The sequence below is a fragment of the Diospyros lotus genome, chromosome 3 (genome assembly GCF_014633365.1).
Source record: "Diospyros lotus cultivar Yz01 chromosome 3, ASM1463336v1, whole genome shotgun sequence".
Classification (NCBI taxonomy): Eukaryota; Viridiplantae; Streptophyta; class Magnoliopsida; order Ericales; family Ebenaceae; genus Diospyros; species Diospyros lotus.
The window spans coordinates 30591627-30610728 of record NC_068340.1 but is presented as its reverse complement, the minus strand read 5'-3'; the positions used below and the strand labels follow the sequence as shown (position 1 = coordinate 30610728).

The window sequence follows — 19102 nt, the reverse complement described above, 5'->3', positions numbered from 1 at the left end:
ACATGTTACTTGCACTGCGGAAGATTAATCACAATAGTTGTATCACTGGTCACAAGTGAAATCACAAAAAACAGAAGTCACATTTAAGTCATAGCCTAAAAACCTTTTAGAGGAAATCTAAGAAGAAGAACTCTGCCAACCAACTCAATGTTCGTTTCTCACAAAATGTGAGAGAAAACTTTTATATGCAATTATATGAAAGTAACTACCATTGTTCCCTCTTCTCCACATATGGAGGAAGTGGGCGATTTTCTACGGTTATCGCCAGATCCACAAATGGATCTGGTTATTGACCCTTTATGGGCGACCTGACCCGAATCCTAGACTCGATCTAGGTCCAGTTCTCTAACAATATGTCTCTTAATAGGAATTGAATTTTGATATATAAAATTTTGTTTATTGGTGATATGTTGATGGGAAACAGTTCTTCTTATAAAATTGTTGGCATTGAAATAGTTAAAATTAAAATGTTTGATGGCATTATTAGAAACTGATATCAAATATGGTCTCAATCTTAATAGAAATCTTATTTTTTTGAATGCTTTTGATTTAAATGAGTACAAATACATTGCTGAAGGTGGAATCATTAAGTAACTAAAAATACTAATGTTATGATGCAAAATAAAAAATAGTATGGTGGATATTGACTGCAGTGAACGTTGTGTAGATTTAGTTGGTATTCGTTAGAGAGATTAGTTCTCTGTGATTTCATTAGAAAAAAATGTTGCCCAGAAAAATAAACAAGAGGGGGTGAATTGGGTTTTTCAAAAATTAATAATTTTAGTTCTTTTGAAAACTCTTAAATTTGTTATATTAATATGTGGTGATTGCAGTAGGATTGAAATCAATAAAATCACACAACCACATAGAACAAGATAAATTTATAAAGGTTCGGCTCTAAAGAGCCTAATCCTCTCTGTCAAAACTTAGCTTGAGACTCTCAAGACTTAGGTTGAGATTCCACTGAGGAAAATCAACACTAGCTTTTAATTAGAGATAGAACCAACATACAATTTATTGTCTAAGCAATAACCACTAGCACACTACTAGCAAATACAATCATTTCACACAAAGAAGTGAGTAAAAATAACAAACTTACAACCAGAGATAATTACAAACAAGTCATCAACGGTTGAGAATTCCACCGGCCAGTACACTTCCAACACTTCGAACTTTCTCACTCTTGTTTGAATGTTCTATCAAGTTTGTTTTACCTTGAGCCTCCATACTTACCCTATATATATACATCTTCGAAATACACTAGTCATTAAAGAAAAGATTAATATGAAATTTAAAATTCAAAATTTGTTTAGAATTTCTCAAACAATAAGAAAACATGTATCACCTTTAATTTAAAATAAATTTACTTTTTTCATGAGAAATCAAGATTTGAAAATTTAAATATAAAATTTTGAGACATAAATGATTAAAACAAAAAAACATGTCTAAAAATAATTTTCCTTTAATTCAAAATAAATTTACTTTTTGCATGAGTAAGAGAAAACATGTCTAAAAATAATTCTCTTTAATTCAATATTTGAAAATTCAAATATAAACTTTTGAGACATAAATAATTAAAACAATAAAAAATGTCTAAAAATAATTTTTCTTTAATTCAAAATAAATTTACTTTTTGTATGACTAAAAAAAAACATGTTTAAAATCAATTCTCTTTAATTTAAAATAAATTTACTTTTTGTATGAGAAAGATAAAACATGTCTAAAAGTAATTCTCCTTTAATTCAAAATAAATATACTTTTTGCATAAGTAAGAAATGCATTTATCAATAAATAAAAATTCAAACATAAACTTTTGATACATAAATAATCAAAACAATGAAATATGTCTAAAGACAATCTACCTTTAATTCAAAATAAATTTACTTTTTGTACTCACTTTTAATTCAAAATAAATTTACTTTTTGTATGAGAAATAAATACATTTATATCATAAAAATATTTTTGTTATCATCAAAATCGTATTTACTTACCTTGAGCTTAACAAAAATAATTATGAATAATTTTATATTTAAATTTTGTATCAAGATAGTCTTTGTGATAATTTTGACCCAAAATTTAAATTTATCTCTATCATTTAGGTTTAGTTTTAATAATGTCATTTGTCTCTGTCATTTCAATAGTAAATTTATTGTTTGGAAATACTTTTGTTAAAAACATTTGAAGTTAATTCAAACTTATCCAATATTAGCACTTAAAAATAAAAGAATTTAAAATGACAATTACACAAATATAATTTCAAATAACGACACTTAAAATACAAATTTTCAACGACATCGCTTAATATTTCTCTAATCAAACACATTCAAACACATAGGTAAAGTTTTCATAGAATCACAGGAATTGTGTACTCTTTTAATGTCCCTTGCAATAATTTCATTGCAACACAATACATCCATATCCAACTAACAAAAACTTACAGTAATACTACAACACCATCGGGGCGGAGTCAGAATTTTAATTTAGTAGAGGTAAAGTTAAATACAAAAAAACATATTTTTAAAAATAAGATAATAATAGTATTAAAATATTTTTTTTTATAATTATTCCTTATGACTTTTCATATTAGAAATTATAATTATTTAAAAAAATTATCTTGATTATTTGAATCTTTAGACTCATCATGACCACCAAATGCTAGTTCTTATCGTAGAAGAAGTGAAATACAATTAACTAATGCATTACAAATTCGATAATCACACAGTATTTGTTCTGATTGCCTGAAGAAAACTGTCTCAATATTTTACTCTTGATTCATTAAGATTTCACAGTTGTTTTAAGTTTAGTCGTGTGCATGTATTATTAGCATCTCCAATATGAACTTAAAATCTATCATTTTAAAAAAAAAATTATTGAACCATTCTTTCACAAAAGAATTACTATTTCCTTATTTCTCATCATTTGTTTTAAAAAGATAACAATATAAGAAAATATGACATCTTTGTTTATATTATATTCCAACCAATCATCAAATTTATTGAACCAAGTTGAAATGAATCGTCTTGATTTCGAGACTAACACATATTTCTTTACAAGTAGGTTCTTCTAATTTGATCTTGAAAATTAACATTGTAATCCATTATTGTAGTTCTTAACCTGGGATTCATAGGAAGTTATGCAATATCAATTTTCTCAATACTTGCTTTGTTAATTTATTCATTTTCTTCAATATAAATTTTCTCCATACTTATTTTCTTTGCTTCACAATTTTCTCCAATACTTAACTTTATTTGTATCATCATTGTGAAAAAATAAAATTAGTAGCAAATCATAAAAAATATTGTGATGCTTACCAGGATCATTATATACTTATTTTCTTTCATACTTACTTTTTATTTTTATTTTTAGTAGTAAAATATAATATTTTTTTTAAATAATAAATTATTATAAAAAATAAAATTAAAAAAAAATATAGCCAAGTGAGAGCAACTATCCCTATTGAGCCTCACATTCCGCCCTGAACACGACTAGCCGGGTCGAATCCAGAGGGGATCCAAGGGAAGGGTTGGAACTTTAATTTGAGGGGTTGTGTGTATATATATATATATATATATATAATGTTTTGGTTGGGCTAGTACAAGTTGAAGCCTATCCCGACCTCTCTCTGGATCCACCACTGACAACTAGCTATTACATAATGTTAATTCATTTGGTTATATTTCACATGTTAATACTTTGGGTGAAATGACAAATAAATTATTATATTTTAACTTTAATACCAAATTAACTATTGTACTTTAAAAATGATTAAAATAAATTCTTCAAAACTCTTTAAGGTTCAACATAGCAGGTGCCCGCCAGTGAGGGGGTGCGGGCCCATGCACGTGGGGGGCCCGCCTCTACACATGGGCCCCACATGCATGGGTCCTCACCCCCTCACTGGCGGGCACCTGCTATGTTGCCCGTCAATGAACAATATAACATGACTATTTGCCTATTATACTTTAAAAAGTGTCATATAAGTTATTGTTCTTTAGTCTTTTAAGCTATTACCATAGATTTTTTTAATACTATTAAAGAATATTTTAATTCTATTAACAATATCAACTTTATTTCTAATTAACATAATCTTCGTACAATCTAAATTCAAATTTGAAAAAATCTCACATTGTTACAATTTGTTCTTTTAAAATATAATGACTAATTTCACCATAATTATTAAATATAATGGGTTATTTGATTATTTTTAAAGCACATGATCAATTTGGTTTGGGACAAGGTACATTTATTTATCATTTTAATCTAAGATTTAATATCTTAAGTTTGAGTATGATCCCTAACAATGAATTGAGTGGTTACTCATCACATGGTTCACAAATTCAAGGACAATAAAGCTTATTAATTATGTCATGCAAGATAATTTACATAAAAATTTTGTTAGATATCTCAGATCACCAATATATTGACCTCAAACAAGTAAAAAGGATAACACATTGTATCTTTAATTACTCAACTTTATCTTTTAAGATGGTATTTGTTAACTAAGATATAAATTTAAAAGGGTAAGATATGAAAAGTATTCAAACTTTTGTACTTTTCAATATCTTTGTTAAACTTATTTCACGACTATTGAAAAAGAAGTCACGTAATTTATTATCTAACATTTTTTTAGATATGTTTATCTCTTCTTTTATTTCAGATAAGCATATTTTAGATCTTACAGACAAGAAAAAATGAGACATGTGTCTTTTAGTGCATTTAAAAAAATTTAACAAATAATTTGATAAAAATTTTGAAATGATTCTCAAACTTATTTTGATTATTTCATATCTTGTTTCAGAAAATAATTTAATTTTATCTTATTTATTTTAATAAACACTACTTATAGAAAAAAAATATTATAATATGATATTTAGTAAAGTTATATATTTTTATTTTGTAAATAGATGGAGGTGTTAAATAATAAAAAAATAATATACATTAATAATTACAAATGGGACCCATTTGCAAGCAAAAAGTGGGACCCACCAAACCATGCTACCAGTATAAATTGAAGGATGGTCTTGACATCCTATCGCAATAGGCACAAATAGAGGCACAAATAGAGGCATTGGGAAAGGAGAGGCTTGTGTTGTGAGGTGGGTGAGTTATTGCAATTTCTCGCTTTTATGCGTACAGAAATATAATTTACAGAAAGTAAATTTTTCATCTTTTTTTTTTTTTTTTCTCTAATTTCTTTCTAACAGGTCCTTGCGCAAAAGAGAAAATTGGTGGGCAACCTACGAAATTGATTGAAGGTTTGAGGAGGTAACCATTTTCAATATACTCTCTTGACACATTCATTGCCACTAAAATTTTCTTTTAATCATATCTTTCAATCACTTCAATTGCTAATGATAAATGATTTTCTTTTTCTTTTGAATTTTATGAATTCGAATTTTTTAACCAAAATGCTTATTTATTTTCAATTGCATTCTTTGCTTGTTTTTTATTTTCTATTTCACGAACAAAGAAGTAAATTTGTCTGTGATGAAAATGGAGTGCTCCAATCGGTTTTGTTGAACGAACGGCTTGATATGCGAAGAACTTCCATCGATATGCATCACAGTTCGCTAGTGAGATTTTAGGGTTGGACTTCAGTTTTGATTTTTCTTTCGGTGTAAATTTGGTAAATAATTCTGGGTTTGAAAGTATAGACCCGAACTTCTTGAAGTGATCGAAACCCTAATTTTTTATTTTTTTTTACCATTCTCAGCCCTTTCTTCTGCGTCGCGATAAAACAAGTGACGGATTCGTACTTGTATAGGGAGAACATTTTTGAATCTAACGGTTCAAAACAGGAGATTATTGGTTGAAGAAGGCTCCGCAATTTTGAATTCTCGGATGAAACGAAACTGTGAATCCAACGGTTGCTTTCAGTTAGGAAGAGGATGAGGAAAAAGATGATTCTGGGATAAAGTGAAAATGGGGTTTTCTGTTTCCTCTCCGTTTGCTGCTACTTCCAACTGCAGCTAATGTTGGTGTGAAATTGAAATTCAAGTGTTTCTTCGACTATGGTATTTGGGTGAAAGAATACAAAGCTTTCTCAAATGGCAAGTTTATGAGGTAACGCATTTTATTCTGTTTTTTGAGGAAAAGGGCCGTGGGATTTGGTAGTTTTGGAGATATGACAATTGGATTTCGAATGAAACTAGCTGAAGTAGAGACAGCACTAGACATAAAGGAATGAGCCAGCCACTTTTTTTTTTTTTTTATCATTTTCTTTTGGTGACAATAGAAATTGCAGTCATGTCAGTTGGTACCGGGTAACATCAGGGAAGCTCATTAGTTTACAGATTACATGTAATAGCTCGCAAGCTACAAGTTTATTGTTGTTGTAATTTTACGTCCCAGAACTTCGGCAAATGGCTTACAACATGCTTGTTTTTGGGTCAAGAAGACTTCTAGTTCTTTGGCAAATTGCTTAACGCATTCATTTTTGACACAAGAACACTCAATCAGTGAGCTATAACACTTTAGGCCTTGGTTCACAATAAATTTGAGTTTTTGGAGGTTTTAGTGTTACTATGTGATACGTATAGAATTTGAGAGTTCAGTTTTAGAAAACCTTTTTTAGTTTTCGATTCTAATTTTATAACTGAAGACGCCCTAACATTTTATGTTTCAAATAGTCTTAGGATTCTTTTTCAGAAAATTTAGAAAACATCAGCTGAACAGGCCTAAATGCTTTCTACAACTGAACAGGTCCTATATGTTCCTGCTACAAGATGGTGAGACTTGAGAGGGATTAGGAATGCTTTTAGACAGATACTGATGATCCCACCTGTCATTGAGGTGCAAAAACTCCTGGATAGGCATCAAACATATGAACCAAATTGTTTCTTGATAAAAGAATGTCTTCCATGGTGAAAATTTGGTTTGGTTCCAGTAGTTCCATTAGCTGATAACATTCAGTGTTGCTAGCATAGTTGCTTTACCTATGAAAATGCCACATAAAAGTATATATTACTGTTGGAAAATTATTTAATGATTTAAACTAAGTACATTAGTTGTAAATTAATAAGTTGGAAATGCAATAGGATTGGCCGCACAAAAGACATATCAAGAGGCATACATTAACTAGGAATTCCCAAGGACATCCATAATGATGAAGTCTTGGAACTCCAAAAGTCATTCATAGTTAAGAACTTCAAGCTTCAAATATTAAAACATTTATAATGAAAATATCTAAAGACTATTACTAAATATTAGGCATCTAGACCTGAGGTTAAGAAATGTTTGGTTCCTATGGGTTAGTGCAAAATCATGAGGGAACAAGATTGAATTCGAGCTAAGTTGAATTCCAAGGATAAGTTGTTTGATCCCTTGCACGCTGATAGGCTCTACTATCTTCAAGAAGTGTCTTCGCGTCTCTTAGCAAGAGACGACACTATATCCAATTTTGTTTTTCCCCAACTCTAGTTACTGTTTTGCTTCTCTAACAATAGCAGTTCCAGTTTTCTAACAATAAAAAAAAAAAATGTTCAAAGTTCATATTACACCGAGTTTAATTGACCTATTTTACATATCCTTTCCTCTACGTATGCAGAAACTTTATTGTTGACATTTAGGGATCCAAATATGAGCATCATGTCATTGTTGCCTTGAAGTTTTTATATAACAAGGAAGTACACTCTCTTTATGATCCATTGTATGTTCTTTTAGTTTATATCTCATTTTATCAAGTATAGATTGGACATGGAATGTAATTACTCTGCTAAACAAGAAAGCTACAATTATATTTCTCCGGACCAGATTATGCATCTTTGTCACAACAATCTTGCTTATACTGGTGCAGTCACTGATAAAAATGTGCGCATAAGTATTCTTATATCTCATATGTTAGCACAAAATTTTCCCTGGTTTTAGGTCACAATTTGTATGGCAGGGTAAAAATAGTAAAGGAAGTTCTGAATTCTGAAATTTGGCAATTAGTGCTTTTTCTTTGTGTAGATAAAGGCCATTGTACTGGATGCAGAATTCTCATCTCCTCCCCTATATTTTTTAACTGCAGTATCATAAGTAACAATCTTGCAAAGCAGCACCACATGAATCCCAACTTTTGAAATTGTTTTAGAAAGAGAAAAAGATATAAGTAAAATGGCCAGCTTCTTTTGGTTTGAGAATGCGGTACTCATATTTGCTGGCCTTGTTCTTGAGCTTTTTCCAGCCTTCCAGTCTTCCAAGGATTTCACCATTTTTTCTATTTCACCATAGGCATTGCTTTGAAAGCCAAATCAAAATATGATGTCTAAACTGAACATTTGTCCCTTACCCCCTGCAGAAAAAGGTGCCAAATTCAGCAGTTTGTGGTAGGAATTCTACATCCTTTGATTTGGTGCAGAGATTTATGAAGTAAAATACAACTAAGTAAATATGGGGGTAGGTTCTTTCACCTTGTCAATATATAGCTTACCTAATAACCCTTGGCGGTGGTGATAGTGCTGATGAGCATATTGCTGAGATTGCAGATAGCTTTCAGTCTGACAAATGATTTAAATATTTACTGTCCCTGTTCTTGACGTAAAAAGGGGGGGTTTCATCGGTTCTCTATTTTGACTACTTGGTTGAAGCAATCTAATCTCATGAAATATGCAGAAGCCAAAGCCAAAGCCAAAGCCAAAGCCAAAGCCAAAATCAAAGCAACAGAAGTCTAAGATGTCAACAGCAGGAAACTGGTTAGAGTTCATCAATGATGAACAACTAAAACTGGCAATTCCTGTTGGACCTCGTTTTCAGGCTGACATTCCAGATTGGACTGGTCCCCCTCGGAAGTGTTATGGTGCTAATGATGAATCATATGCTTTAAAATGGTTGGGCACTCGAGTTTGGCCACTTGGAGGCAGAAGGTCTGATACCAAACGTTGTGTGATAGGGAAAGGGAGGCCTGATTCTTGCTCATGTGCCTCCCCTGGCTCTATAGGATGCGTTAAACGCCACATCACTGACAAAAGGCTCCAGCTGCAGTTTGATTTGGGTCCTGCTTTTTGGAAATGGAGATTTAATGACATGGGCGAAGATGTTTCCAAGTCATGGAATTTAGATGAGCAGAAAAATTTTGATGCTCTCGTGAAAATGAATCCTGTATTGCAGGGTAAAAGTTTCTTGAACCCTGCCTTGGAGCGTCTGCCCTCTCACAGCAGAGAAAATATAGTAAACTACTACTTCAATGTATATGTTCCTAGGCGCATGAGCATTGAGACCAGGGCCGGATGTAAAAATGTTGACACCGATGATGATGAGGCCAATGAGGCCCTTTGTTCCAAAATATCTCGGAAAAGGTATCGAGCTGATAGTGATACCTCAAGTAGTTCTAAATACCTGAAGGACAGATACTTGACCGGGAGAAGATGATGCTGCCTGTGATGACCACCTTACTTCCAGTCCCTCATTGACATCGAGAAGGCTTGTTTTCCAATCTGATAATGAACAGGTAAAGCACTGAGTTTTATTGGTTCGTGGAGTGTCCTTATAAAATTGTTGTGCTGACAGTGATGAGGCTAGGCTGATTTTAAGAAAACCGTCAAGATGTTAATGTTGCCGTCTGCTTCTCCAAATTGCTTAAACTCTTTCAAGTACCCAGTCTAGGTTAAGACATGTTTTGTAATGCTATGGTGAATCTGTAACACCAATATGAGCACAGAAATTTTGTATGTTCAACTGCAAATGAAAACCAGCTTAAACTCTTGCATATGATCCTATTAGCAGCTATTGGTTTACTTTTGTGGGGATTAACATAAAGCCCTGAACCATGAAACATTGCTACAGTAACAATAATAACAATTATAAGCCTCAGTCCCTCTAGGTAAGGCCGGCTACTTAAATTCTATATCTCCAAACCATCCATATCTAAGACTGTCTTTTGTGTTGGTTAACCTTTATTTATAAGATCTGACTTTTATTTAGAATTCTGGCTTGGGACTAGCCGTAAATTGAAGGAATGCCTTTCACACTAGAGAATTGTTGAGTGGTTACTCAATCTACAAATGAACCACGTAATCTTAGCCTAGCTAAAATGCCTTCACAAGTCTCTTGTGCTTTTCCTATTTTAAGGTACAAAGGGGTGTACTTTGGATCTTTCTACCTTAAAAGTGGGGGAAAAACTCCTTGTAAGATTTTGTAATCATCATAAACCTTAATCTTACTAGTTGGCAATTTGGCATCAACTACATGAATTCTCTTTCTCCAATCATCTTTACTTGTGGTCATATCTTCGGTAAGATTATTAGTTCTATAATAGGTTGGGAGGGTTTTCTATTATGTTCTTTGTGGTCTCCCTGTATCTATTTTGAAGTGAATTCCTTTTATTGTTACATTTACTCGCCTATTGTGCATGTCTATTAATTTTTTGTCACAATCCCTAGAATTAGGAAGTTATTTTTTGTTTTAGTTGTTATATCTTTATTTAGTTATTATTTACAATTATATTATAAGAACAATTAAATAATAAGTTTGCAACTTAAGAAGAAAACCCTAGCTGTTAATATGTATATACCATTAATTAAACTCATAGACTATACACTTATATATATACAAATACAACAGGTCACGGGCCACGAGCTCTAACATAAGATTAACCTCTAGGTGTACTATATAAATATAACCATATAACTCAACGTTCTTTAAGTTGGAGCATACATATTATATTCACCAAGTTTGTTACAAATATACTCAATTCGAGAACCCCTGAGAGACTTAGTGAAGACATTTGTTAACTGGTCATTAGAATTGACAAAATCTGTGGTGATACAGCCAGATAAAATCTTCTCTCAAATGAAGTGACAATCTATCTCGATATGTTTGGTCATCTCATGAAAGACTGGATTGGCAGCTTGATTGTCGTAAATTAATCTCATCTGTGATATCTCCCCAAACTTGAGCTCTTGAAACAATTGTTTTAACCAGATAAATTCACACATTGCCAAGGCCATAGCACGATATTTTGCTTTTGCACTCGACTTAGCAACAATCTCTTGTTTCTTACTTTTTCAAGATATTAGGTTTCCTCCAACCAAAACACAATATCCTGAAGTAGATTGTCTATCAGAAAGAGAACCTGTCCAATCAACATCAGAATATCCAACTACTTGAGTATGACCTCTGTCCTCATATAATAGTCTTCTACTTGGAGCTCCTTTGATATACCTAAGAATCCAGACTATCGCATTCCAGTGATTATCGCAAGAAGACTGTAAAAATTGACTCACAACACTGACTGAGAAATAATTGTCTGGGCAAGTGATAGTGAAATAATTAGGTTTTTCGACTAACCTGTGGTATCTCCCAAGATCAGCAAGATGCTCCCCCTGTCTTGCTAAGAGCTTTACATTAGGGTCAATAAGAGGATTTATAGGTTTACAATCAAGCATCCCAGTTTCTTCCAGAATATCTGACACATACTTTTGTTAAGAGATAACAACACCAAAACTAGACTAAGCAACTTCTATGCCAAGAAAATATTTAAGTAACCTTAAGTCCTCAGTCTGAAAATGATGAAAAATATGTTTCTTCAACTGAACAATACCATCATGATCATTACCTGTAATAACAATATAATCCACATAGACAATCAAATATATACTCCTCCCATGTGATGTGTGTTTATAAAAAACTAAATGATCAGACTCATTAGTCATACTAAAGTCTTGAATGATAACACTGAAGCGACGAAACCAGGCTTGAGGAGACTGCTTTAACCCATATAGTGAGCGACAGAATTTACAAACCAACCCAAACTCCCCTTGAGCAACAAATCCAAGAGGTTGCTCTATATAAATCTCCTCCTGAAGCTCACCATGTAAGAAGGCTTTCTTAATGTCCAGCTGATAGAATGGCCAGTGACACATAGCTGCTATAAAGAGAAACAAACGCATAGATGACATTTTAGCAACAGGGGAAAAAATGTCACCATAATCAATACCATAAACCTGAATATACCCCTTGGCAACCAAATGGACCTTAAGGCGATCAACTTGCCCATCAGAACCCACCTTGACAGTATAGATCCACCAACAACTGACAAGAAATTTCCCTGGGGGTAAAGGAACCAAATCCTAAGTACTATTGGAATGCAGAGTAGTCATCTCATCCATCATTGCTTGTTGCCACTCCAGATCAAAAAGTGTCTCACTAACAGTCTTAGGTACTAAAACAGATGATAAGGAAGACACAAAAACCCAAAAAGGAGACGAGAGACGGTGATAGCTAAGAAACTTATAAATGGGGTGAGGATTGCAAGAAGAACGTGTACCTTTCTGAAGGACAATAGGAAACAGATCCTCAAAAGGAAAGACCGCAACGGGTGGAGAGACTAGAGCATGATGTGAGGCAGTAGGAGTCGCTGAAGTAGTAGGAGACACTGGAGAAGGTGCAGGAACAACATCTACATCGAGAAGAGACCGAGGCTGATGACGCCGATGATAAATCTACAATGGGGTAGAAGAAAGAACAATGAGAATATGAGCAAGAGGATTTGGGGGAAGAGGGATTGTTTCAGAAATGGGTTAACACTCAGAATGAGGTGAAGAGTAGAAAAGAGACGACTCAAAGAAGGTAACATCCGTCGAAAGAAAATAGCGACGGATATCAGGAGAATAACACTGATAACCCTTCTGAAGACGAGAGTAACCAAGAAAAATGCACTTGATGGACTGAGCAAACAATTTATCTTAACTTAGAGATAGGTTATGGACAAAGTAGGTGCAACCAAAGACACGAGAAGGAAGAATATATAATGGTTGATCAGAAAACAAGAGAGAGTGAGGAATCTAGTGCTGAATAACTGAGAAGGGCATCCTGTTAATGAGATAGCAAGCAGCGAGGACAATTTCAGCCCAAAAACAAAAGGGGACATGATGATGTAGAAGAAGAGTGCGAGCAATTTCAATCAAATGTCTATTTTTACGTTCAGCAACCCCATTCTGCTATGGTGTATAGGCATAAGACGACTGATGCAAGATTCTCTGAGAAAACATAAAGGTAGTAAAGGGAATAGAAAAATACTCAGGGGCGTTGTCACTACGTAATACTTGAACATATGCATGAAATTGCGTTTTGATTTTAGCACAAAAGGATTGAAAAATTGAGAAGAACTCAGAACGATTTTTTATTAAATATAATCATTTGCAACGAGAATAATCGTCGATAAATGTTATAAAATATTGAAAACCCAAAACAGACACGACACAACTAGGATCCCAGACATTGGAATGAACTAAAGCAAACAGGGACATAACCCGATTATTGACACACTTTGGAAAAGAAGTGTGAGACTATTTTCTAAATTGACAAGACTCACAATAAAAAGACGACAAACTAAACAAATTGGGGACCATCTTCTGAAACTTAGCCAAATTAGGATGTCCCAAACGATTGTGGAGAAGAGCAGGAGACTCAGTCACCGAGCAAGCAACAAGAGATGCAGGAATGTTGAGATGATAGACCCTGCGACTCACATCCGACGCCAATCATCTGTCCTATACCGCGATCCTGGATAGTAACAGAATGATCATCAAAGGTGATAGAATAATTTAAGGCATGCATAAGTTTACTAACAGAGACAAAATTAAAGGGTCAATGAGGAAGGTAAAGGACAGAATCTAAAGGCAGAGAAGGTAAGGGTTTGGCAGTGCCAACAGCTTTAGCAACCACTTTAGACCCATTAGCTAATGTTACAGAAGGTAAAGAAATAAAATTAACAAAATAAGAGAACAAATAGGGATTACTAGAGATATGGTTAGAAGCACCTGAGTCTAGGACCCATGGTCCTAAAGAGGATGACTGAGCGAGACAGGCAATAGAATCATCAGAATGGACGATAAAAGCAATTGTGGATGAGGATTGCTGAGACATCTTATATTTGAGATATTCATCATAGTCAACCCCAGTGAGAATGACAGATTGCGGTGGATGACCATCAAAGAACTCAGATCGAGAACCATCAGCATGAACAACATTAACACGAGGAGGGCGACCATGCAACTTATAACACTGTTCCTTAGTATGCCCACACTTGTGACAGTAGTTACACTTGGGGCGTTTGCCCCGATTACCACGATCTCCTTCCTGTTCACCATTACTTTGAACATGTGAAGCCATAATTGAATGATCACCTGCAGAGGAGGGAGGCACTGTAGGAACAGATAAAACTCGAACAAGACGAGAATACACTTCATCCATAGTAGGTACAGTAGGATTAGCAAGAATCTGATCACGAATAGGAGCAAGCTCAGGACTAATGGCAACAAAAGTACACACCATGAAGAACTTATCTCGCTGAGCTAAATCCTCTACAACAGTCTTACTAGCAGGTAATAAGGAGTTAAATTCAACTTTAATAGAGGCCATCCAACTAAGAAAATCAGGAAGAGTCAGACTCTACTGTCGTAAACTGAGTATATTAGACACTACTGAATATAGGTGTTGAATGTCATTAGTGTATACCTTGGCCTGAGCCCACAATTCACAACATGTGGTATAGTTAGTATAGATCGAATGAAGAGAATGATCAATTGACTACCACAGGAGACTGTACAATAGAGCATCGGCTTTCTGCCACTTAGTTTTATCTGTGGTCACATTCTCAGCTTTGGTAGTTAGATGATCCTATAAACCTTGACCTATACATCATAGTTTAACTGCCTTGGACCAAGAGATATAATTGGAACTACCCATCAACTTCTCAGTAGCAATGGTTGGAGAGAGAGACAAAGTACCAGAGAATGAGCCAAATTTACTAATACCAGCCATGTTGGACAAAAAAGAGCCCTACAAGATCAACAAACCTGAAATAAAAGGGATTAAATAAGCCAAAAATGAAGGCGGGATGATCTAGCATAGAGAATGAAGTGTGGAGGTGCATTGGAGTGATGATAGACAGCGGATGCCGGTGACCGGTGGCAGCAGATGGCGTTGAAACCACCGGGACTAGGATGAACTAAAAGAGGCAATTCCAATGGTGAAGATGGCGTTGCGATCGGAGCATTAGAAAGAGAGAGATCGGAGCAAAAACATCTCAGTGAACAGTGAGAAAGAGGCAGCGGCAACAACGATGGGCCTCTAGGGGTCGACAGATCGGAGGTCGGTGAACGCAACAGCGACAACTGTGCGCGTGATCGGTGGTCGGGCGATGAAGAACCGTTGTAGACCAATAGCGCGAGTGGCAGGAACGTAGTGGGTGGTGGCGATGATGGCACGGTAGGCTGCAGCGGTCAGTGGCGATGCGACCGACGATGGTCGTCGGTGATGTGGGCGGCGACGGCTAGAGTTTTTATTTTGGCTCTGATACCATGTGCAGGTTAAGAAGAAAACCCTAGTTGTAATATGTATATTCCATTAATTAAAGTCATAGACTATACACACACACACACATATATATATATATATATATACAAAATACAATGTGCCATGGGCTACAGATTCTAACATAAGATTAACCCTATGTGTATTATATAAATATAATCATATAACTCAACAATAAGTATGGAGTAGTGGGAAGGTAGTACAAGTGATTTAGGATCAATTATTGATAGTGGAATAGTAGTAATTGCCTTGTAGAATATGTGGATAGCTTTAGCTTATATATAAAGCTAAACCCACATTGTCGAGGCATTATGTATGAATTATTAAGAATATTATTGAAGTTTCTCTATTCTCCCTCAATTCTGTCTATTTTTTTCTCTATTTCTCTCAATTTCTCCTTAGTTTTTGTCATTTTCTCTCTCATTTCTATGTGATTCTCCCTAATTTTCTGTCTATTTCTCCCTCAATTCTTCTAATTTCTTCTTCAATTCTAATTCTATTTTTAAAGGAAACATCAGTTAGGACTAGGGTCATGACATTTGGTATCAAAGTAGTAATTTCTTAGCCTTAGGTCTAGCTCTTTTCGAATTTTCTCCATGACTAAGGTTACCAGATGCTCGAAGCTTCTATGGATAGATTTGAAACGAAATTGGATGAACTTATGATCATGATGGCCAAACATTTTCAAGTTAGTCTTCTAGTAAAATTATTGTCTAAGGAATATTTTGATCCAATTATTCAATATAAGAGACAAGTCCTTATGATAATTGGAGAACCATTCTTGCTAGGAAATGACTTGATTTCTAGAACTCTGCAAGTCAACTTGCAGGAGGATTTTCTATTAAAGGAGGAACAAATTCTGGAAAACAATGAGCGTCCATGGGAAGAAAATGAATAACCAACCAAAGCTATACAAGGGTTCGAGGTATGTACGGGTTGCAATACTGAGATGGGTTATGATAGCTTGAATTGCTTGGGTGAAGTGCATCTATAATGTTTTAGATATTGTGTCTACAATCAACCATTTGTAACGAGGAGTTTTCTATGCTTAGGACTGATCCTTATCATTAGTCTTGTTACAAGGAGCTCTATAACGCAAAATGTGATGTCTACAAACATTTCTTACCAACAAATGCGATTGGGTTAATTAAGTATGTAGAGCACCTTATTTGGGTTTATAAGTATTGCCCTTTTCATGAATTCGATGAGACTTCTCATTGTTGAAATTATGAGCAAATGAAACTTAGGAAAACAAGATTTGTTGCCCTAAAAGATGGTCAAAAGTTCTGCGTAGAGTGTATTGACTTAGCAAGAGGGAGAGGATATCACAACTCGTAGAATTAGGAAATTATTTTTTATTTAAGTTATTATATCTTTATTTATTTGTTATTTATAGTTATATTCTAGGAACAGTTAAGTAATAGATATGTTGTAGTGGGGAGATAGTGGAAGTGATTTAGGAGCATTTATTGATAGTGAAAGAGTGATAATTGTTTTGTAAAATTTGTGAATAGTTTATATATAAAGTTGAACCCACACTATTTGGGTATTATATATGAATTATCAAGAAGATTATTAAAGTTTTTTTATTTTCCCTCAATTCTATTTATTTTCTTCCCTGTTTCTTTCAATTTCTCCTTACTTTTTGTTAATGTCTCTCATTTTTATGTGATTCTCTCTAATTTTCTGTCTATTTCTTTTTCAATTTTTTCTATTTCTCCATCAATTCCAATTCTATCTTCAAAGAAAATATCACTTAGGACTAGGGTCCTAACATTTTTTTTTTCTTGCTTGAATTATTTTAATTATATTTTATGCATCTTATCTTCGATTGGCACCACTCTGATATTGTTATAGATAATCTTGTTTATAACTTTGTTTGTCTCATGTGATAGCATTTTCACTATAATATCATCATCTTAGTTGCATAGGGATTTTATACTGGTGTAAAATATTGAATGCATTTTTCATTTTAACAATCCGATCTTGATTTTGTTAAATAATAGTCTCAATAATATGTCATTTTTTTAAACAATTAATTTGAGATTTATAATATGATATTTTCTAAGAATAACAAGTATCTTTAAGATATGATCTACACTTTTATTCACACTAAACTTTCTATATGTGCCCTTTTCAACTTTTGCTTAACTTGATAACTTTGGAAGGTGTTCTCTCTCTCTCTCTCTCTCTTCCTGCTCAACAAATGAAAAAGGTATTCCTATTTGAGTTTCACACTTTTGTTTTACCTTAGGCACCTCGTGGTTATAGATGTGTTTTGTGAGTTGATTGATCTTTACAATAAAGAGGTAAAGGTTTAGCGTCCGTTTTTGCTTGGTGATACATGATTTTAATAAACTATATATAAGTAATTTGGGCTTATTCTTCTTCAAAAAAATAATTTTTAGTGACTTATTTGAGAACAGTGTCTTATTTATTCCATGTTCTTTGATTGGTCCGTCATTTACTAGTATCTTTTTGTTTTAGCTCCACCACCAGTAGTGACTTTTAGGTTGAAGAATCTTCTTTCAACTCTCCTAATCCTAAAATAGTTGTGGTGTTTCAAATGAAATAGTAACCATATTATTATATCGACATTAGATTAATCTCAATTCTTAAAATCTAATATCTTTAACCACACACTTTTTTCTTCAAAATAACTTGTTTTTCACATTTTAGGTGGCAAAACTTGATTGTTAGGCATTATATTTTTATATAAAAATAACAAGCCTGCTATGTTGCCCACTGGTGGGCAACATAGCAGGTGCCTACCAGTGAGAGGGGTGCGGGCCCCATGCATGTGGGGTCCATGTGCAGAGACGGGCCCCATGTGCATGGGCCCGCGCCCCCCTCACTGACGGGCACCTGTTATGTTGCCTGTCAATGGGCAACATAATAGGCCTCATATAAAAATAATTACTATTTTTATTATAAAAAAGTAGTTTATCAACATGATTGATCACTATCTTCACCCTCTATAGATGTCAAGGATATAGATAGTATTGCCCCACATGGGCAGCCCAGTTGGTCAAGAAGGGAGGCACAAAGTGCCTTTCGTGGTGAATCTTCGACCAAGATCAATGATCGAGTCTCGCAAGTGGCAGTGTGGGGTACCTTTCTCCAAAGTGAGAGGGGGCTTCTTGTGCGCGGTGAGCTCGGGTCTAGCCACTGCGTCCGGCTGGGTCACTATGATTAATCTCCTCCCACGTTCTGTTGGGCCGGGTGTGAGGGGTACTCGGGGTGAGCGATTTCACCTTTTTGGAACAAGGATATAAATAGTATTAGTTACAATAAAATCATATGATGACAAAAATTAAAGTAATTTTCTTTTCTCAATGTAATAACCATATCGAATAATATATTTTATCTAATTCTTGTTTATGAAGCAATTGCTTGGGTTGATGGTTGGTTGCTTGCTTGATTGCTTTTGCAATTTTCATAAAAGATGATATTTTGAAGGAGAAAATTTCCCTTCCATTCTGTCCCTAAATGAAATATTTTTCTCCCTCATACTTACTAATTTAATTTTAGGTCTAAACTCGCACAAATGCAATGGGTTTGAACTCTAACTTTGAAATAATATGTATTTCAAACTAAATCAAATCATTTTTAATAGTAAAACAAAATACAATTATGGTTTGATTTGGTTTAAAATTAAATTATGGGTTGGACAGTGTAAAGATGATATTCATCAATCAAAAAGTAAATAATAACCAATTAGCAACAGAAAAAAGTAAACAATAACACAAAATTTTACCAATCTGTTAAAACTAAAAAAAAAAAAATAAATACTATACAACCTTTT

At 33.9% G+C, this 19102-nt stretch overlaps 1 protein-coding gene across 15 annotated transcripts; it reads left to right on the top strand.

The window, feature by feature from the left end:
* Positions 1-5030: 5030 nt before the first annotated feature.
* LOC127798406 (AT-rich interactive domain-containing protein 2-like) lies at positions 5031-9690 on the top strand. Of its 15 annotated transcripts, none has more exons than XM_052331950.1 (4): positions 5031-5096; positions 5205-5265; positions 8282-8379; positions 8602-9690. In XM_052331950.1, the coding sequence occupies exons 3-4, from the start codon at positions 8374-8376 to the stop codon at positions 9349-9351; spliced, it is 756 nt and encodes a 251-aa protein (XP_052187910.1). In that variant the 5' UTR covers positions 5031-5096; positions 5205-5265; positions 8282-8373; the 3' UTR covers positions 9352-9690. The 15 variants fall into 15 exon arrangements, with proteins under 15 accessions (XP_052187910.1, XP_052187899.1, XP_052187901.1 ...); XM_052331939.1 differs by having other exon boundaries at positions 8596-9690; XM_052331941.1 differs by having other exon boundaries at positions 8469-9690.
* Positions 9691-19102: the final 9412 nt, after the last annotated feature.